A 20,400-nucleotide genomic window follows, 5' to 3' on the forward strand; every position below is an offset into this window, starting at 1 on the left:
ATAGCTGTCAACTCTGGGCCTACAGTATGTTAGCCTTTCAATAGCTGTCCACTCTGGGCCTACAGTATGTTAGCCGTTCAATAGCTGTCCACTCTGGGCCTACAGTATGTTAGCCTTTCAATAGCTGTCCACTCTGGGCCTACAGTATGTTAGCCTTTCAATAGCTGTCCACTCTGGGTCTCCTGCCATTTTCTTTCTCATTCCCATCTGCCATGCGTGTTCTCTGTCTGCCTGATCAGTCCAGGTGACTGGATGTCTACCAGTATAGGTTATCCAGTAAATAAATATGATTTTTAAGGTGTACGTGTGTGGTCACAGTGGCTTGTACATGGAGACGATACTGCTTCACCTACTAAACATTTTGTTTTTACAGACAACTTATGTGACTTTCCCACTTGACCTTTAGCCTAATAGTTGGGTTAACCTGAAGGCAATATAATCTCTCACACCCAACCCCCACACCCAAACCAATTTAGTATTGTTATCTTCCTGCACTCTGTTCTGCTACTATTGTTAAAACTTGAACCATTTAGATTTTTGTATTCTAGTTCAGATGTTAATCCATGGCTGTTCCAATTTGAGAATTACCCATACAAGAAACAATGATTTGCAATGTTCTCTCTTTTCTGTGGGGAGGGGGTGTGAAAGGGTATATTGAGTGTAGTCATGCAGTCAGATACTGTAAAAGCCCATTCTTTTTTGCCTTCAGGGGGTGGGAAGCACCATCACAGTATCACAGGTATGTCATGACTTCTCCTGATCCACTGTTGTTGTTTTCATTCTTTGTATATTTTCTTTGTTTCTGTATGTGCACCTTCACAGTCTACCACTGCACACAGCTCCCCTCCCTCACACAAATGGACTGATATCCTGGCATAACAAATGTATCCGACGCTATTTTCATGTAGGCATACCATGATTACAGTTTTACTGTAGGTTTGGCACCAAGCAAGTTCCACTGTGATACATAGAACGTGTTATTTTGCTGTGAATCTCACACATCAGAGTGTGAGAAAATCATATGCAAAGACTAGGGATCATACAACATTTCCATTTGTATTTTCAGCTCACTTTTAATCATTTTTTTATGATTGTTAAATACCAGTTCAAGATAACACCCATGCCACCACACTGTGTTTGTTTTGATGTCTCATGTCATATCATTTCACTTTTTTGTTATTTCTATAACACAAATCATTTATTTTCTATACTGTATGCATTTTTTTGTTAGTTGTAGATCATTTGTTAGGTATGTTCTTCTTGGTTTTAAAACATGCAGCGTGTGTCTAATGTTCTGCTTTCTACCTGTGTGCTTCATGTTAGTTGAAGGAGTGGACATTGACCCTCACAAGTGGAACAATTCTTTGTTCTGAGTGCTTCACTAAACAGTACACTGTAGGAGTTCCCAGGAGGACAAATCAGTCTATGCAGAAATAAGAGGTCTTTTACAAATTCACTTGAACTCATCTCAAGCCCCATTAGCAGGGTTCTCCTTGACAAGCCTAGGCCACTGCAGGCACTCCTGCTGACTACTTTTGAGTTAGACTAAGCCAAGTCCTCTTTGAGTTTGTCATCCTAAAATACTCAAGCATAGGAGGAGAGCCAGGAAAGTTACTCCAGAGAATGAGTGTTTGGGTATTTCCAAATAACCTCAAATTTAATGGTGAACTTCAATGACTGTAGTAGAACTATGTGAATCAATAAGCATTAAATATCAGCCTGAAGGTTATCACAGATGTCTAGGTGGATTGTACTGCTTTGATTAATGGATTGATTAAGTAGGTTTGGGTGGACATTATAACATGCCTATATTCTTCTCTGAAAAGAAGGAACGGAGTATGAGTTTCATTGCATGAACATCATTTTGAAAAAAAGTAACCTAACTTAGATCTGTAAAACATGTGCACCAACACTTACAAGCATGAATTGGACTTCTCGTCCAATAAAAGGAATGGATGACTTATTTACTGGTGAAGTAAACAGCATATCCTCGGATTATACCATCCGAGGCCAAATGTGCTTGTTTGTAGCGACCATCAGTGATGCGAAAGGAGCTAATGGTGTTGTTTAAAAGTTGACCTCACTTCATGAGGCAATGGCCCTCTAAATGCAGGATGCAGTCGTATTATTTCACTCTGTCAGTTTGCATGTGTGACACTGGGCTCCTAAATGAAAGCATGTGATTGGACGCCAGTGGTTTGTGTCTTGGTTTATGGATGTGTCTGGGGCAATAATTGATATCTTCTCCAGACAGTGCTGCTGTGAGGGGTCACTCTGCTCCCAGGGCACGAACAGGGACAGGCAGCCCTCCAGACGGACAAACGAGAGAGTTCAGAACACATGGCCGACTCAGCACCGCAATCTGTGGTTGCCTAGTTCAGAGCTCACACTCTTCAATTGAGCGACACTTATCAATATTTCAGGTCATTATATATTTAGGTGAGGGCGCGAGGGATGCCTTGGGTTAATGTGTTAAGTATTCATGTTCTCTGTTCTATTATTGATAATATAAGTAGCAGCACGGCCACTGAAACCACCTTTGTCTGTATAATTAAGACCCAAGTGTGAGGCTTCATTAAGGAGTTCTCTAAGAAGTCCTTATAAATCCAGTTGTATTGAGATCTGGCAAAGATCATCTATTCTCTTTCGATGACAAGAGCGGTGTATTGACCCGGAATGGGACAGAAATGTTAGTGGATTATTAACTACTGTTACATGCCCTCTCTAGTGGGTCGCTGAGAACAAACCCGGTGTCGTGTTCTTGCAAGGAGTCTGCATGGCCATTATACAATCGCTCCCTTTGATGCAGCTGCTGAGGTCAGGTAATTCAGTCTTTCAACCTGGCTCCCACTAACACAGGGAAGTCAATTGAATGCACGGTCTGCCACAAGATAAAAGGGAATTAGTTCTGTGGATTGGGTTGTGGTCCTTACCTTACGGTGCCTGCATTTACACAATGTTTCGCGCAACCTGTGAATCACCAAAGCCAGGGTTCAGTGGGCAGGAGAAAAATGTGTGTAGACCAGAGGAAGTGGCCCCTGAGTACCCAGGCTAGGTGATGCTAACACTGCTGAGGCTGTGCAATCTAACAACACCAAACAGTGGTTAAATACAGTCATAACAGCTTGTCCTGAATAACAGAATAACACTGACCAGGTCATCACAAACTGATATACTGATATATTAAATACCATTTCAACATTATATATCCTGTCAAAGCAATTCTGTTTTTGATGAATTGATTGCAATACTTTTCTATTTCAAGCATTCATTTAACACTGTTGAATACCGGATAGTGAATTATTATCAAGAATCAGAAGCAAATATCTCTGACAGAACTACTGTTTCTATAGCATAACCAAAACCAGTGATAGTCACAATGATGATCATTACCGGTATAAAAATGTTCAAAGGCCTCTCATATATTGCTAATCCAAGCTCAGTGTCATAATCATTGTGTTTATTATGCACTATAATGCCATGTAGATGGGCTGCATAAAGTGTCTGGCTATGGTGGGCTCTGTAGTTGTCATTATGTTGTGGCCCTTGTGTTAACACAACGCTGCTGATAAGTGACTTTTTTATGATGCGCTGTGAGGCCCATAGATGCCATTGAAGCAGACGGGTGTACGGCATCAGCCTTGGTCCACCATGTGTTTTCATAAAGGATGGATTAAAGGCAGCTCCAGCCATTACCCAGAAGCACACACAGACAGGCAGCTCAGTTTGGCCTTTACTATTAGATGAAACAGGCCAGAGGCTTTAGAGAGCTGGCTGGATGCTTGTTTTTACCTATGTTTTGTTTTTTTCTCTCTTAAATGTTAGCCCCTGTACTATACCGCAGAATCATCACTGTTATTATATGCATTTATTTTAATTAACTGTAATAATGATAATTGTATACTTAATTTAGTTCTGCATTTACTAAAATATAACAATGTCATTGCATTTGCCTTAAAGTGATTTCTCAAAGCAGGGTAATGTGTTTTTGTTTCCTGTTAAATATATACAGTAATATCCCAGTAATGATACCACTCAGAGAGAGGTTTTCTATGGTCTGCAATGCTGTTGGTGATCTGGCTCAAAGGGTGAGACTGCCTGCATCCTGTCTGCCCTTAAAAACCACTGTAAGCAGGTTAAGTAAAAAGGATGATGGCTAGGGCTTTCATTGCATCCAATTAAACCTTGCTTGTTAGTTTAACCTCTAGGTAAACCCATCAAACAATTGATGTCAAGGAAACCATGCCAACAGTGGCTTCGCCTGAATGGTCATTAATTTTAATTGCCTAGATATTAAAGATTTAGAAGCACAGAGACATGCAGGATAGAAATGATCTGATGTCATGCAAATCCAGTCAGTTTGCGCTTGCTGCAGTATTGGCGGGCTGCTGGAGATATTAAAAAGTAAGCGCAGGGGTGGAAATTAAATAAAGCTTCATTAGGGGCAGCTGCTCTTTGGCTGGTCCGGCAGAAGGCTGCAGGAGCTGAGAGGGGAGCCATAGCACGGCGACAGGCCACTCTAATTTATAGGACTATTAAAACACAAACCTAATCTCATTATTATTCCACTATTATTGCAGAGCCAGCATTCACACACTGGTTTTACCCCATGCAAAGAAAATGTCAATCTTTCTTTCTACTATGAGAGACAGTTTTATTTCTATCACAGTGCGGTAATATTGAAGTAGTAGTCATAGTAATATAATATAAATATTGAAATGTAGAAATGTAAATATAGAAACTGCACTTTAGAAATATAGAAGCTGGACCCTATACCATTTTTAATGTTAACATTTACTAGTATTGTTAAAGTGAAGTTTCAGGTTTCAATTTGAAGAGACACAGCAGACATTGTCCTGAGATTGTATTTCATATGGACGCAACAGTTCCGCATAAACCCCTTGACTTATTTCACATTTTGTTGTGTTACAGCCTGAATTCATAACAATGTCTCACCCACCTACAACATCATACCTCATAATGACAAAGTGAAAACATGTTTTTAGAAATGTTTGCTCATTTACTGAAAATGAAATACAGACATACTGTATCTCATTTACATAAGTATTAACACCCCTGAGTCAATACATGTTAGAATCACCTTTGGCAGCGCTTACAGCTGTGAGTCTTTCTGGGTAAGTCTAAGAGCTTTGCACACCTGGATTGTACAGTATTTGCACATTATTATTTCTTCAAGCTCTGTCAAGTTGGTTGTTGATAATTACTAGACAGCCATTTTCAAGTCTTGCCATAGATTTTCAAGCCGATTTAAATCAAAACTGTAACTAGGCCACTCAGAAACATTCAATGTCATCTTGATAACCAACTCCAGTGTATATTTGGCTTTGTGTTTTCGGTTATTGTCCTGCTGAAAGGTGAATTTGTCTCCCAGTGTCAGTTGGAAAGCAAACTGAACCATGTTTTCCTCTAAGACTTTGCCTGTGCTTAGCTCCATTCCGTTTCTTTTTATCCTAAGAAACTCCCTAGTCTTTGCCGATGACAAACATATCCATAACATGATGCAGCCACCACCATGCTTGAAAATATGGAGTGGTACTCAGTGATGTGTTGTGTTGGATTTGCCACAAACATAATGCTTTGCATTCAGGACATTAATTGAATTTCTTAGCCACATTTTTTGCAGTTTTACTTTAGTGCCTTATTGCAAACAGGATGCATGTTTTAGAATAGTTTTTATTCGGTAAAGGCTTCCTTCTTTTCACTCTGTCATTTAGGTTAGTATTGTAGAGTAACTACAATATTTGTTGATCCATCCTCAGTTTTTTCCTATCACAGCCAATAAACTCTGTAACTGTTTTAAAGTCACCATTGACCTCCTGGTGAAATCCCTGAGTGGTTTCCTTCCTCGCCGGCAACTGAGTTAGGAAAGTAATGACGCACCATCCGCAGTGTAATTAATAACTTCACCATGCTCAAAGGGATATTCAAAGTCAGATTTTTGCGAGGTATTGGAAATCCTCCCTGGTCTTTGTGGTTAAATCTGTGTTTAAAAAACACTGCTCGACTAAGGGACCTTACAGATAAGGGTATGTGTGTAGAGATGAGATAGTCATTGAAAACCATGTTAACCACTATTATTGCTACTTATTACGTGACTTCTTAAGCACATTTTTACACCTGAACTTGAGGCTTGCCATAACAAATATCTTGAGTCAATAAGTATTCAACCTATTTCATCTTTTCATTTTTTCTTAATTTGCAAACATTTCTAAAAACATAATACCACTTTGACATTATGGGGGATTGTGTGTAGGCCAGTGACACAATCTCAATTTAATCCATTTAAAATTCAGGCTGTAACAGAACAAAATGTGGGAAAAGTCAAGGGGTGTGAATAGTTTGTGAAGGCACTTTAGGTCTCACTGTCACTCTTTGACCTCACCATAGCACCACAATGCCTGTGTCCTGTGTTATGCAGCCCGGCTGACAGAATGTGCAGTGGCCAGCCATGGGTTTGATGCTCTGCACTGGTGTAGTACGCAATATCCTTCAATAATATTAAACTGTGTATCTGTTAAAAACACAAGCAAGTTTTACCACCAATGCAGAAGCAAACAAGTCTATACATTTCTTTGAGTGTAATGGCAGAACTTGTTTCCTTAGCAATAGGCCTGGCAATGTAATACAGTCAGGATAACTTTTCAGTTTGTGTTGTGGGAGACGAGCAACCCCTGGTGTGTTGGTTTTGTCAAGAGACAAACAGAGAGCATGTCATGCTCACTTTTATGAAAACGCACAAGTGATTCCTGATTATTGCTTAATTAGCCTGCATACCCAGTGGACATTACGGCAGGGGCTGGGAATTGGGTACTTGATGGACCCAAACGTCTTGAAACAATCACACTGCTCAGTGCACAGTGCCTTGGCTGCTTGACGTCTGACACCTCGGCTCTCCCTCTGCTCTCTCCCCCAGGTATCCAACTGGTTCGGCAACAAGAGAATCCGGTACAAGAAGAACATAGGCAAGTTCCAGGAAGAAGCTAACCTGTACGCTGCTAAGACTGCAGTAACAGCAGCGCATGCAGTGGCCGCCGCAGTGCAGAACAGCCAGACCAACTCCCCTACCACACCCAACTCCGGTAGGCACCCCTGTGCAGGCCCTAACTCTGCCATCCACCCCCAGCCCTCAGCCCCCAGCCCCCCATGCCTCGCCCCCATGCCTCACCCCCACTCACGCACCATTCACACAGGCAGGAGTGACAGGCACTGCTCCCAGCCTGGGGATCCCAGAGTCTCCTGTCTTTGAGACAGTCGATGCCAAATAAGACAAGCAAACTCATGCATAAAGAGTGCGTTCTTGGTTTGTGAACCGAGAACAGATGTATTTCTGGCAAAAAGACAATTCAAAATGATGTCACTGAGGTTTTGTTTTCCCTTGACTTTTCCTCAGCCCCCCCTCTAATTTGTCAAACTGTAGCTCCACTGTATGGTAGTGCATTTTATTCTAAGAGAGATTGAAAATAATAGCTGGGAGCAGTTAGAGTAGACTGTATAGGTTACACCAATGTGAAATAACAACAACAATGCACACAATTATTAATGAATAGGACTCACAAATGACAATACAAAGACATCCAACACAATGTATAGTCCAGGAGAATGACTGTGATTTTGGACTTGGCTGACCTGACAAGGGGATGTGATCTGGTAAGCGATAGCTATTTGAAGTGGTCCCCTTTTTCTTGCACCCAGGATTCCAGATGAAAGATGAAGAATTTCAGCTGGACTCTGCAGAGAGCAAAAACACTCTTTTAACCAACATGTTTACTGGTACTGCTCTTTTCATAAGCTTCTTATTGTCCTTGTCATTGGTATATGATATTTCCCCACTAACAGTAGATAAGGATTAAGGGATGTGGAACAAATTTGGAGCTTAAAGCCACCAGCCACATATTGAATCTCTGTTTGTGTCATGTGATTTTCATTCAGTTTGTTTTGCCTCCTTTTTGGGGAAAATCTGTATAGCCTCTCAGAGTTCTGACATGACCATAATCCTCTCCTCTATCTTGTATTTCCTTGCTTTCTGTCCTTTCCTTTTGTAGTTGCTTACTTTCTGGGAATCTAGTAACTGAGTGTAGTAGTGGGCATTGTGTTCCTATGTACAGTAGATTGTGTCTGCGTTTGTGTCTCTCTGTGCGCTTGTGTGTTAAGTTAGTGTGTACTCTTCCCTCGTAGCCCTCTATATAGTTATTCAGCTACTTACATCTTCCCTTTCCAGGTTCTTCAGGTTCTTTTAACCTCCCAAACTCTGGGGACATGTTCTTGAGCATGCAGTCTCTGAATGGGGATTCTTACCAAGGGGCACAAGTCGGAGTCAATGTGCAGTCACAGGTAGGAGCCAAAAACAGGGACAGGTCCTGTGTGCAAATGCACAGAGCCGTCCCAGTTTTGCCTGTGTGCTGAGCCATCCACAGTGCAGTCTGAAGTACAGTAACTAAGATATGCTGCCCACATTGGGCCAGCTCAAATTCCCACAGTCAGGTCTCCACTGCAAAAGTGAGCCACACTGTGAGCTCCATTTTCTTTTTTACTGACTCTAATTCGCTTTGGATGGAATATTCTGGCCTACCTAAAAATATCCCACCCCATTGCTATCAACAATTATTTATAAAAGCCTCCAGAAAATGGATGTATTTCATCTCTGTAACAGACTTGATTGAAGTTTCCATTTTGTGAATGCATTTGGCTTTGACTTGAGCTCTTGGGTTGGTGTTGGGTTTTATGGTCCCCTACATTCCTCTCTTGTATCTTTTCCTGTCTTTGTCTCATTTTGGTTGTGTTACATATTGTTGTTGTCATCCATTATGTTATTTCTTCAGGTTCAGAGACACATAGAGGAGCATAATCATACGCATGTCAGATGAACCCCTTAGAACTAGAGACGTATGGCTTTAACACTTTAAAGAACATATGAATCATGTCCGTACAATACAACTGTATTGTCCATATGTTACAGCAAACATGTCCCCGTCATTATGTCCATTCGGATGTATTCCTCCCCTCTATTTGTTTGTGCATATAGTTTTGTTTACAAAACACATTGTTGTATGTTTGAATACTTTATGTGTATAGTGTGGCCGTGCCTTTCCCAATGGTATGTCTCAACGTTAGAATTTAGACATTTTCCACAATAACTTTCGACATAGCCATAGGTAGAGTAGTCATTTAGATGACAGTGGATATACTCTACATACATTGGATAATGCAAACACCCACCATAATGTGTTGTCTGTGTCTCATAGTCCCTTTCCACATGGAGTAAGTCCTGTATGTTTTGAAATGTGGCATTGAGCATGTGTGTTCATGTAAACCTCCATGCCACAGTGAGTTGACAGCCATGCCCGCCCTCTCTCTCCCCACAGGTGGATACCCTGCGCCATGTTATCAGTCAGACGGCAGGATACAGTGAAGCTCTGGGGGGGAACACTATGTACAGCCCAAATGGCTTGAATGTAAGTGATCTCGGTATCCTCTTCCTGTAGGCACCATTCTGGAGACAGTGGTTATTTTTCATTACCTTGAGCAGACCTTGTCCAAACTGGATCCATTCTACTGTAAACATTATATACATAATGGTAGTAGTGTGTAGCTCAGACGGAGAACACCCCGTGTTGCTGCCAACTGTCTGATTAAAGTGCCATCTTAGGCAAATGAATTGCACTAATTGATTTTATTTCTTGACTCGTTATACATTTACTTTTCTTAGAAAAAAGTTTTGAATGTTACTTGAAAGGTTGAATGGAAATCTAGGATGTCAGGAGAATAGATAGTAGCAGCTGGGAGCCAGGGAGTGAGAAACTCCATTCAGCATTGCCTCAGCAACGCAGCAAGTGATTGAGCTTCTTAAAGGATAGAGCAAACATGACACTGGAGATTAGAGATTGTAGGAAAGTTGGCACATTTTCATTGCAGGGGGATAAAAGCAGAGTTTAATGAAACACACCTAGATCATAGTGCAGGTGGAATAAAAACACATTGGATTTAAAATCCCCCCTGTTTTTGATTTTATAAACATCTTGTAATACCTTATGTGACTGAAAGCAAAATTACATAAGTAGGCTTTTAGTTGTATTCTATGTTTAGTTTAGCTGTTTTGAAATGCTTCAGAGACTTGGCCATATCCTTATCACCGTGATAAAATATGAAAGTGAGATGGCCTGCAGCCTTTTCCAGACGTGAATTCCATCTTCGTTGATGAAGGCTGATATGGTTCTTTTTTATAACACAGTGCATAATCTGAAGCCATCAGAGTAAAGATTAATTTGTTTGATGAGAAAGGATAGAGGCAGAGGGAGAGAGAGAAATGGTTACTGACATATTTCCCTTTGCAATGTCAGAGAGAAACTATTACCATTTGTTGTCTTCATGTTGCCATGGTTGGGACAGTAGTGATGTGAAGGCTTGGTTATTTTCAGCTTCCCAACATGACAGCTATTGTTATTGAGAGGCATTTTAATATCATGAGCTAATATGTACATTCTGATAGTCATATAAAAGTTATACATTTTCAGTATTGCAAAGAGGTGAACCTAATACTTTTGACATTGCCAACCTTTGTCAATGAACCGCTTAGATGTTTAATTTTCCATACTTGACAATCACTTGACATTCACAAAGTGGGATACATATTTGGAAGTAGATTAAAATATCACACTGTTATCTTTAAAATAAAAATAATTGGGGGGGATTTACCATGTAAGCAAGCACACACACGATAACACAGGCCGTCGTTAGTGTTCTTGGACAGCGTTTGGTGTCATTTTGGTTTTGTTGAACACCTTTTAGCCCGCAGGCCTTTAGAAGAAGTGTCAACCTCTAGCAGGCTCAACTGAAGTGTTTCTCACTCTCTCACTTTCCTTCACTGTTTAGGCCAGAGCTCAATTAATCACCACACAAACATACTCTCTGAAATACAACATTACTGACAAGTCAACACATCCAATAATAGCACGTGAAAAGAGGAGAAACATCCAGAAAACAACAAAAACATGCTTTGGATAATTAATTTAAAGAGATGGAGAGGCCTTCTCATACAGCAATACTCTTATTTCAATGCAGTACCGACATTGTGACAAAGCAGACCAGATAAAGCTATTTATTGACCTATTCCAGGCGATCTAAATCATCAAAATACTAATTCCACCAATGAACAACGAGTGCTAGAGCCCCCAATGTACAGTAATGCAGACGGATTGTTTTGATAATGAAGTGCATCATAGATTAATTAGCATACGCTAACCTTTTGTTTTGTTGATGGTGACGAAGGGGATGCAGCAAAGGCTAGTCCCTGCCGCGAGCCAATCGGAGTCAGGCTGGCTCAGCCTGGCTCTCTGGGAAAGGCCCTGCCCCGTCACTTCCACTCAGCATTCCCCACCACACCCACCCCCAGCCCTCCTTCTTCCTGACTGACATAAGAATATGTAGCGACAAGCTGTCTGCCACTGCTGAAATCTGATTAGACATTGATTTCAGGGGTCGCTCCCATTGGCTGAGGCATAAGGCACATTTGTTTCTAGGAGTCTCATGGCTGATGCTAGTATAATGCAGAGAATGGCCATTGGCTTTCCAGTTGTACTGCATACTACTGTATATCAAAGGAGATACCTCTTTTTATTTATTAATTAGTAAATGAGCATATGGACACAAACAAACTCTACACAATAAGAATGTCTCTTTTACCTGTATTACTAAATATATTTTATTGTACAGAGTCATCTTATTCTCCCTCACATGAAAACATTTTGGTTGACTGGTAACTGGTCTTGATTACAAATATAGGTTCCTTACGAAGCATTATGTTGTTAACATGGACTTCTTTCATTTGTAGTATTTCGTTTTGATCCCTTCTCTTCTGCTTCCTTCCTAGGCTAATGGGGGATGGCACGATGCAATGACTCCATCTTCTGTAATCTCCCCGACAGAAGGACCTGGAAGTGTGCACTCTGATACCTCGAATTGATCTGTTATCGATGCATCTGATCCCCAAGCTGTAGAGTGTGAACTTTCACTGACTGACCAACCAGAGAGGATAAACAAAACTTTTTTTCAGAACTAATTGTCTGCTACATCTACCAGAGTCCTCAACCCCCCTCACAATGATGTTCTACAATATGGACACCTGATGTTTTCTTGGTAGTTCAGTGAAATCTTCGCTCAAACTCCATCAGTCTCATGATTATATTTCACCATTTCTCTATTTTATGTCTGTCATTTGAAGGGGTAAGCACATACATGTACCAATCAAACAAGGCCCAGATGTTTATTGCGCAACATTCATTTCAATTGACAATTGATTTAAGAAGTGATGTTCCCCAAGCTGAATTTCTTCCTAAGTGGATGGCATTTGGTGTTGTCATATGCATTCTAAAATGTTTTGGTTTTGAAATGCAATGTATATCATTCGTGTTTTGTTTTAGATCAGCTAATTCCCTTGGTATCTTACCTACTGTATATTGACTAACAAAGTAGCAGTTCCATCACTGAACGCAAGGAGTGCAGCAAATAAGAAATGCTACTGTTGTAAACTCACTGGCAGCTTGGAAGAGTTGCTTTCAGTATTAGTTTTGCCTTACAACCACCAGGTTGACATGCAGTCCTTTTGTTGACATGCAGTCCTTTCATTGACAAGACTAATGGGATAACACTGTATTTTGGGACAAAATCTTCAAGCATAGAAAATGACAACTTTATATAGGTTAACATTCTGTGTGAGGTGAAAGTCATGTGATATTCAAATGTTATTTTGAGCTATTGGTTGAAATAGTCATGGGTCTAACAGTAAATCCAACCAGTTATAGCACTTCCTTTTGGCATGTGACAAGATACCAGTCACACAAAATATGTTGTATATAATATAGCTTAAGAGTATTTATACATCCCACCAATCAATACACAGCTTTATTACCTCATTCAAACTCATAGAAACCAATAGATTTTCAACATTTCTATAGCTTAGAGTGCTCACTTACTACCTCTAAACAATATCACCACCATAGTTTTTGTCTTTTTATTTAACATTTTTATTTAGTGGTTTTGATTACATCTTGTAATAAACTCTTTGTTTTTGTTCATGTAATCTAATGTATATTTTAATCTTAAAAAAAGAACGTTGCTTTATTGCAACTTCAAAAAGACAAAAACAAGAAAATGTATGATGTTAACAACAAGAATATTAATACTAAGAATAATGAGAAAAAAAAGTCATTTTTAAAAATAAGAGGGAGAGGTGCAAAATTGTTAATTGGTGGATTTTGAGGGAGGGGCTAGGAGAATGTTGGTCATAAATTAACACCAAACAGTAAAACTGTTGTAAATACTGAAGAACATTTTGAATGTTGCTCATCTTGTTACTAATTCACACAAAAAATCATTATAAAAACTGTAATACATAGAGGTTTCAGTTTTCAGAACTGTACATTTCAAGCTCTGTTTGACAGGGTTCAAACTTTCTTTCTCTTTTTTGTATTGTATGTGATTCTGAAACTGATAAAGTCATGGAAAATGATTTGTGGCAGTGATTCTAACGTATTAAAAATGTTTAGTGTTTCTTTCTAACCCGACTACACCCTGGACTGAAAAGTCTTCCTTGTGGTAGTTCTGTGTAATTTCAAACATGAATAAACGTTTTGCTTTAAAAATTGAAATTTGTTCTTATTATTAATTTGTACATTACTACTAACAATCGTTCCCCATATATATATATATATATAAAATATAATTTACATTTATTTGACTTTGACATTCAGTCATGATCAGAATGCATTACAGAAACGAGTAAAGTCAAAAGTAATTGCGTATCTATATATGGCTCATAAGACCCCTACAGTCATTGCATAAAGTATGACCAATCTAGGTAATTCATTCTGTTGTGGCATGCTAAATATCAAACTATCAACCCTTAAAGAAAGCATTGTTTATCCACAGGGCCAGACAAGGCTATAAGACTTCAGGGCCCATTTCAGGCATTTGCTTTGATATAAATATGAGGAACAGCTTGCAAGATTACAAGACCATTACATGGCCTCCCAAGTGGTGCAGCGGTCTAAGGCACCTCATCTCAGTGCTAGAGGTGTCACTACAGAACCTGGTTCAATTCCAGTATGTATCACATACGGCCGTGATTGGGAGTCCAATAGGACTTGCAATTCACAATTATTATTGTAAGTAAGAATGTGTTCTTAACCTTTCTCGGGCAGGCGTTCCGCTAGCGGAACCCCTCCACAACATTCCGCTGAAAAGGCAGCGTGCTAAATTCAAAAATATTTTTGGGAAATATGTAACTTTCACACATTAACAAGTCCAATACAGCAAATGAAAGATTAACAAAATCTTTATCTACCCATCATGTCCGATTTAAAAAATGCTTTACAGCGAAAGCACAACATAAGTTAGGCCATAGCAAAGTCAAAAAAACACACAGCCATTTTTCCAGCCAAAGAGAGGAGTCACAAGAAGCAGAAATATAGATAAAATTAATCACTAACCTTTGATGATCTTCATCAGATAGGACATAATTTTACACAATACATGTATAAATCTCAGTTTACATTGGCACGTTACGTGCAGTAATGTTTTGATTCCAAAACATCCGGTGATTTTGCAGAAATACTCATAATAAACATTGATAAAAGATACAATTGTTATTCACAGAATTAAAGATAGACTTCTCCTTAATGCAACCGCTGTGTCAGATTTCAAGAAAACTTTACGGAAAAAGCATAATCTGAGAACGGCGCTCAGAACCCAAAACAGCCAGAGGAATATCCGCCATTTTGGAGTCAACAGAAGTTAGAAACAAGTTATTAACTTACCTTTGATGATCTTCATCAGAAGGCACTCTCAGGAATCCCAGTTCGACAATAAATGACTGATTTGTTCCATAAAGTTCCATAAAGTCCATAATTTATGTCCAAATAGCCATTTGTTGTTAGCGTGTTCAGCCCTTTAATCCATCTTCATGAAGCGCAGGCACTTCGTCCAGACAAAAACTTGAAAAGTTCCATTACAGGTCATAGAAACAAGTCAAACGATGTATGGAATCAATCTTTAGGATGTTTTTAACTGACTTGCCTATAAAAATGACATGAAAAATGACAAGACGGACATCTGACGAGATCATATTAATAGTTATATTTGTTGCCTGAGTCCTCTGACAAAGGCAACTAAATGAATTGGGATGTTTGCAGATTTGTGATTAATCCAAATCCTGGATTATCCTAAACAAACAACATGTAAAAATCATTGGACATTGAAGTAAGCTTCTCATGGATGTCTGCATGGAAATGCATTTAGATGCAAAGAGCTGAGTGTTGAAGAGCCTGCCAATTATGAAGATTAGAGTAAAGATGAGGAAATGTGTCTAATTGAAAAAAAAAATTGATCAGAGACAGAACTCAGTGTACAAAATATAATTACCCAATGTGACTTTTCAATAGGAACTTGTTTCAAAAGACTGCTACAATCTATCATGCCTCTCCTGTTTCATAGCACTGTTTAAGTGGTCTTTGCTCTCATTTGAAACTGTGGCTGGAAGGTGAAGACTTAATTGAACCTGGTTTGGAGGTTATTGCGAAGGTGGCATGCTTGGTGCAATTAACTGAAATGTCAGGCTGTTCTAATTCCAGTTATTCTGTCTGTCTGTGGTAGAAAGGCTGTCTCAATGGGTCATTGGTTACCAATTTAAAATGGAAATTGACATCCATTTATTCCCATTTTCGTAGCAGACTCCTTGGAAAGAGACTGTGCATTTACTGCGACTGAAAAGGGAAGCATGCAGCTATGTAAGGGCAAAATAAAAAACAGAAATACCTTGTTTACATAAGTATTACAATCTTTGCTATGAGACTCCAAATAATGTTCAGGTGCATCCTGTTGCCATTGATCGTCCTTGAGATGTTTCTACATCTTGATTGGAGTCCACCTGCGGTAAATTCAATTGATTGGACATGATTTGGAAAAGCAAACACCTGTCTATATAAGGTCCCACAGTTGACAGTGTATGTCAGAGCAAAACCCAAGCCATGAGGTCAAAGGAATTATCCATAGAGCTCCGAGACAGCAATGTGTCGAGGCACAGATCTGGGGAAGGGTACCAAAACATTTCTGCCGCTTTGAAGGTCCCCAAGAACACAGTTGCCTCCTTCATTCTTAAATGGAAGGAGTTTGGAACCACGAAGACTCTTCCTAGCAATCGTGGGAGAAGGGCCTTGGTCAAGAAGATGACCAAGAACCCGATGGTCACTCTGGAGGAAACCAGGCACCACTCATTACCAGGCCAATACCATCCCTACTGTGAAGCATGGTGGTGGCAGCATCATGCTGTGGGGATGTTTTTCAGTGGCAGGGACTGGCAGACAAGTCAGGATCGAGGGAAAGATGAATGGAGCAAAGTACAGAGAGATCCTTGATGAAAACCTGCTCCATAGACTGGGGCGAAGTTTCACCTTCCACAGTCAAGACAACGCAGGGGTGACTTTGCGACAAGTCTCTGAATGTCCTTAAGTGGCCCAGCCAGAACCTGATCGAACATTTTCGGAGAGACCTGAAAATAGCTGTGCAGCGACGCTCCCCATCCAACCTCCCCATCCAAGCTTGAAAGGATCTCCTGAGAAGAATGGGAAAAACTTCCCCAATACAGGTGTTCCAAGCTTGTAGCGTCATACCCAAAGGTGCGTCAACAAAATACTGAGGAAAGGTTCTGAATACTTATGCAAATGTGATATTTCAAGTTAAAAATAAATAAATAATAATTTACAAACATGCCTAAAAACCTTTTTTTGCTTTGTCATTGTGGGGTATTGTGTGTAGATTGATGAGAGAAATGGTTTAATCCATTTTAGAATGAGGGTGTGATGTAACAAAATGTGGAAAAAGTCAAGGGGTCTGAATACTTTCTGAATGCATTGTATATTTGATGAAACACCGAATTAGGCCTTAATGCTATTAGGCCTGAGTGATATTAGTTCGTAGAAACGCATTGAATAACACATGCATCCAAAAATAAATCTAAAGGAAGTATGGTTTTAGGTGTCTGAGATACATCTGATACATATAGGAAATCATTACAATAATTTAAAAAAAGTTACATGTGTAACACTGGTTCCAAAAAAATCCTATTAATTTTCATTCATGTTCTACCGGTCTGTACCGGGTTGTCTTCAGACAGAGAGTCCCATTTTTCGATGATTGGGTCGTAGTCTATGGCTCAAACTGTTCGGATTTGACAGACGTTTTTGTGAGAAGACCTGCTCGAAGTTGGAACGCCGGCGTCACGAGGCCGGTGAATCTTCTGGTTGTCGTAGAATAAAACGTAGAACACGTCCGTGAGAGTCTCAGATAGTTTCTAGTTTAAACAGAGGGATTTTGTTGGCAATGTTTTTATTATGTGGGCTCGGACATCTACTCCAGGTAACACTAGCTAAGAGCATGGTATACACCAAAAAATCTATTCGCTATGAAAGCTCAGTTTCAACTGTAAATGATGGATTAAATACCACACATTTAAAACAGACCAGCATTGTAATTATTTAATTTAAGCTAGCACCTGGCAAACTGGCTACTGTAGCTATACCTACATCATGCAGTATGAACCAAGAGTGTGAATAGATCATTTGTTACTGTTGTATTGATATTGTATAGCTCAACAATACTGTAACAAACCCCTGAAAGAGTTTCTGCACATATAGTAGTGATGTGCACTGAGCAAACTATTCATTATTTTTGAACTACTCTTTTTACTGACTCGAGAGGCATGATACGTTTTAATGACTTGTTCATTTTAGTAATTAGTTTGACCTGCTGGCCGCAATGAGTCCTACAGCAGAATTGATATACGCTCCTCCCGCTCAGGAGCTCTAGTCCAGGAACGTGTTCCGACCATGAACTGTCCGTCATAAATGCGCGCAGGAAAATAGATTATGAAAAATATATGTACCAAGAAGTAATCATATTTGTATAACTAGCACTGAATACATTTAGATTGTTTAAAGCACACTTTTACAAGTCTCAGTCGGAAATTAAAGCTCCAATAAGCCCCCTAAAGTGAAAGACATACGAACGAGAGGCTTGTAGAATCATAACACTTTCGAGTCGTCAGTTCATCGATCGCCGGTAGGGGGTCCTGTGTGCTCTGGGCATTACAGACTCAGATGAACGAAATTAGTCGAAAGATTCGTTTTTTTGACCGAACGAGTCGAAAAGATCCGTCAGTAAAAATAGTCAACCTTTCCATCACTAACATACAGTAGGAACCCTATGCGGTGTGCAACGTTAATAAATAAACAAGACCCATTTAAGTTAAAAAAAAAAAAAAAATGTAAGTATGTCTTTATTGTTCAAATGTGATCCATTAGGCTTTTTATAATCAAATAAGAAAAATGACCAAAAGACCTTTAGAAATAAAAAAGTTACATTTATCAAATAAGAATCCTACTAAAGCTTTCTCTAAGGTTCATTAAAGACAACATTTTCCAAGTAAAAGTTACCATGAAAATCATGCATCATTAAATATGGAAATCTTGAATTATATTAGCATTCTGCAAGATCTGAGCTGACGCCAATTAAATTAAAGAAAGATGTAATTGATTTTATTAAGGTAGAGTTCATATTCTGTTAAATGCAAATTTGACATGCAATTTTCTACTCTTGTTGATTTATTGCTGCTAGTACATTGTTCAAAGACCCATGTTACATTTCAATAGGGAAACAATGTTTATACATTAAAATTTAAACTGCTCTTATTGCATGGCTCTACTCACACCAGATGAAATTGGTATGATTTCAAATATAAATTAATAGACACATTTGTAATTCTGCAGCGAAAGGCAATCTTCCTATTTTTCATTAGGATCCTTTAATATTTCATTGAAGCACCACACACCCATTACAGCACAGGGCCTTTACTGCACAGGGCCTGCCTGGCTCTCCCTGCTTGGTGGGTGATGTATAGACAAATGCATTGCTTTTCCACAACACATTTGATTAACAATGTGCACAGACATCTCCACTGCAGGAAAATAGCAATGGAGATGGAAGATGATTGCTGTTTTTGGTTTGATTCTGTATCTATGTAAATGACTGAGTATGTTAGCATTATGTAGGCTTATTCTGCTGTTTAACATTGCCATCTGTCACCAAATAAACTACACTAACATTAGGCTACCAGCACAACCTTAATAGTGGGTAAAGACTTCTGAAAGAAGCAGCATAATATTATTTGAAAAGCATGGACATGTATTTAGCATGCCCTCTTGCATTTTGATCATGTGATAGTTGTAGGGAATTCAGCAAATATAGGCTGTCTGGATGTAGTCAACACTCATTACACAAAAATGTCAGTTTACCTTCAGTGGATATGGTTATTTTATAATGCACTTGCTTCATCACGTGCATATAACACACGACTCAAGCTGTAGACTAGTTTGATTTATTGAGTATGAGCATTATGGGGCATGGACTCACTATACTGAGTTAATCTGGAGTGCTGATTTCTGTAAAGACATGAGTCCTAAGTGGCCTTTGAGCTATAAACAGTACAGTTAATTAACATTTGATCCCACCTATCCTTGCATCTCTGGAGTTCATTCTCAATTTCATTTCAAAGCACACTGAAACCATTCCACCATCTTTCCCTCCCCATAGCTAGTACAATGTACGTTCTTATATGAGGATAGCAACAAGGCTTCAAGTAGCCTCCTTTCCAAACTGATGGTGGCTTATCTTACCCTTGTTGGGTAATGGCAGGCCTGTGAAGGCTTGTGACAGGAGACAGATGTTCTCTTTACCTCTCAGCAGAGGCATGTCAGCAAGCACGGGATTCCTTTGTGCTGGTAAAGTACACTGACATCAAGTCCCAAAAAAAAAAAAGAGAAAAGAGAAAAAGGCATATCAGTGAAATCAGACCTCTCTCTCTCCTGCTCTCTCGCCTTCTCTCTCTCCTTCTCTCTCCTTCCCCCCCACCCTTATGAGCAAGTCATAGATTGGTCTCTTTAAATGCTCTATGTACCTAGAGCATAGTCAGATCAGTAGGTTATATTCTGTAATGGGAAGTCATTTGCTTTTGGTCTGGTGCTGTGTGTTCTCAATCCCTTGCTGCTACATTTATATTTTATAGCTCATGTTTCACTCTATATTAACAGCTGTGGCTTGTTTTCACCATCTGCAGACAATTACTTTGAGTTTACTTGGCTTTGTTATAATAGCATGTTTTCTTCTAGCATCTCTCTCAATAGGCACTGTACCACAATCTCTGACAGGTGCTGAGGCATTTGCTCAGGAGACACAGAGAGTTGAATTATTATTGCATTATTTAGTCTTGAAATAAACAAACAAGTTCCTTACAAGCATCATGTGCTACCAAGTCTCCGTTGAGTAGCTATTACA

At 39.4% G+C, this 20,400-nt stretch overlaps 1 protein-coding gene across 8 annotated transcripts in view; it reads left to right on the forward strand.

Annotated features, from left to right (window-relative positions):
• LOC112262973 (pre-B-cell leukemia transcription factor 3) overlaps positions 1 to 13,664 on the forward strand; it is a 76,708-nt gene extending 63,044 nt beyond the window's left edge. For 2 of the 8 annotated variants that reach the window (XM_024438883.1, XM_024438884.1), the window contains exons 6-11: positions 710 to 739; positions 6,935 to 7,100; positions 7,714 to 7,791; positions 8,240 to 8,352; positions 9,384 to 9,473; positions 11,888 to 13,664. In XM_024438883.1, the coding sequence (XP_024294651.1) occupies positions 710 to 739; positions 6,935 to 7,100; positions 7,714 to 7,791; positions 8,240 to 8,352; positions 9,384 to 9,473; positions 11,888 to 11,980 (570 nt within the window). In that variant the 3' untranslated portion in view covers positions 11,981 to 13,664. The remainder of the gene's footprint in view (positions 1 to 709; positions 740 to 6,934; positions 7,101 to 7,713; positions 7,792 to 8,239; positions 8,353 to 9,383; positions 9,474 to 11,887) is intronic. The other 6 variants (XM_024438887.1, XM_024438888.1, XM_024438885.1 and 3 more) reach the window with 4 other exon arrangements.
• Positions 13,665 to 20,400: the final 6,736 nt, after the last annotated feature.

Source organism: Oncorhynchus tshawytscha, linkage group LG12, assembly GCF_018296145.1.
Source record: "Oncorhynchus tshawytscha isolate Ot180627B linkage group LG12, Otsh_v2.0, whole genome shotgun sequence".
Taxonomy (NCBI): Eukaryota; Metazoa; Chordata; class Actinopteri; order Salmoniformes; family Salmonidae; genus Oncorhynchus; species Oncorhynchus tshawytscha.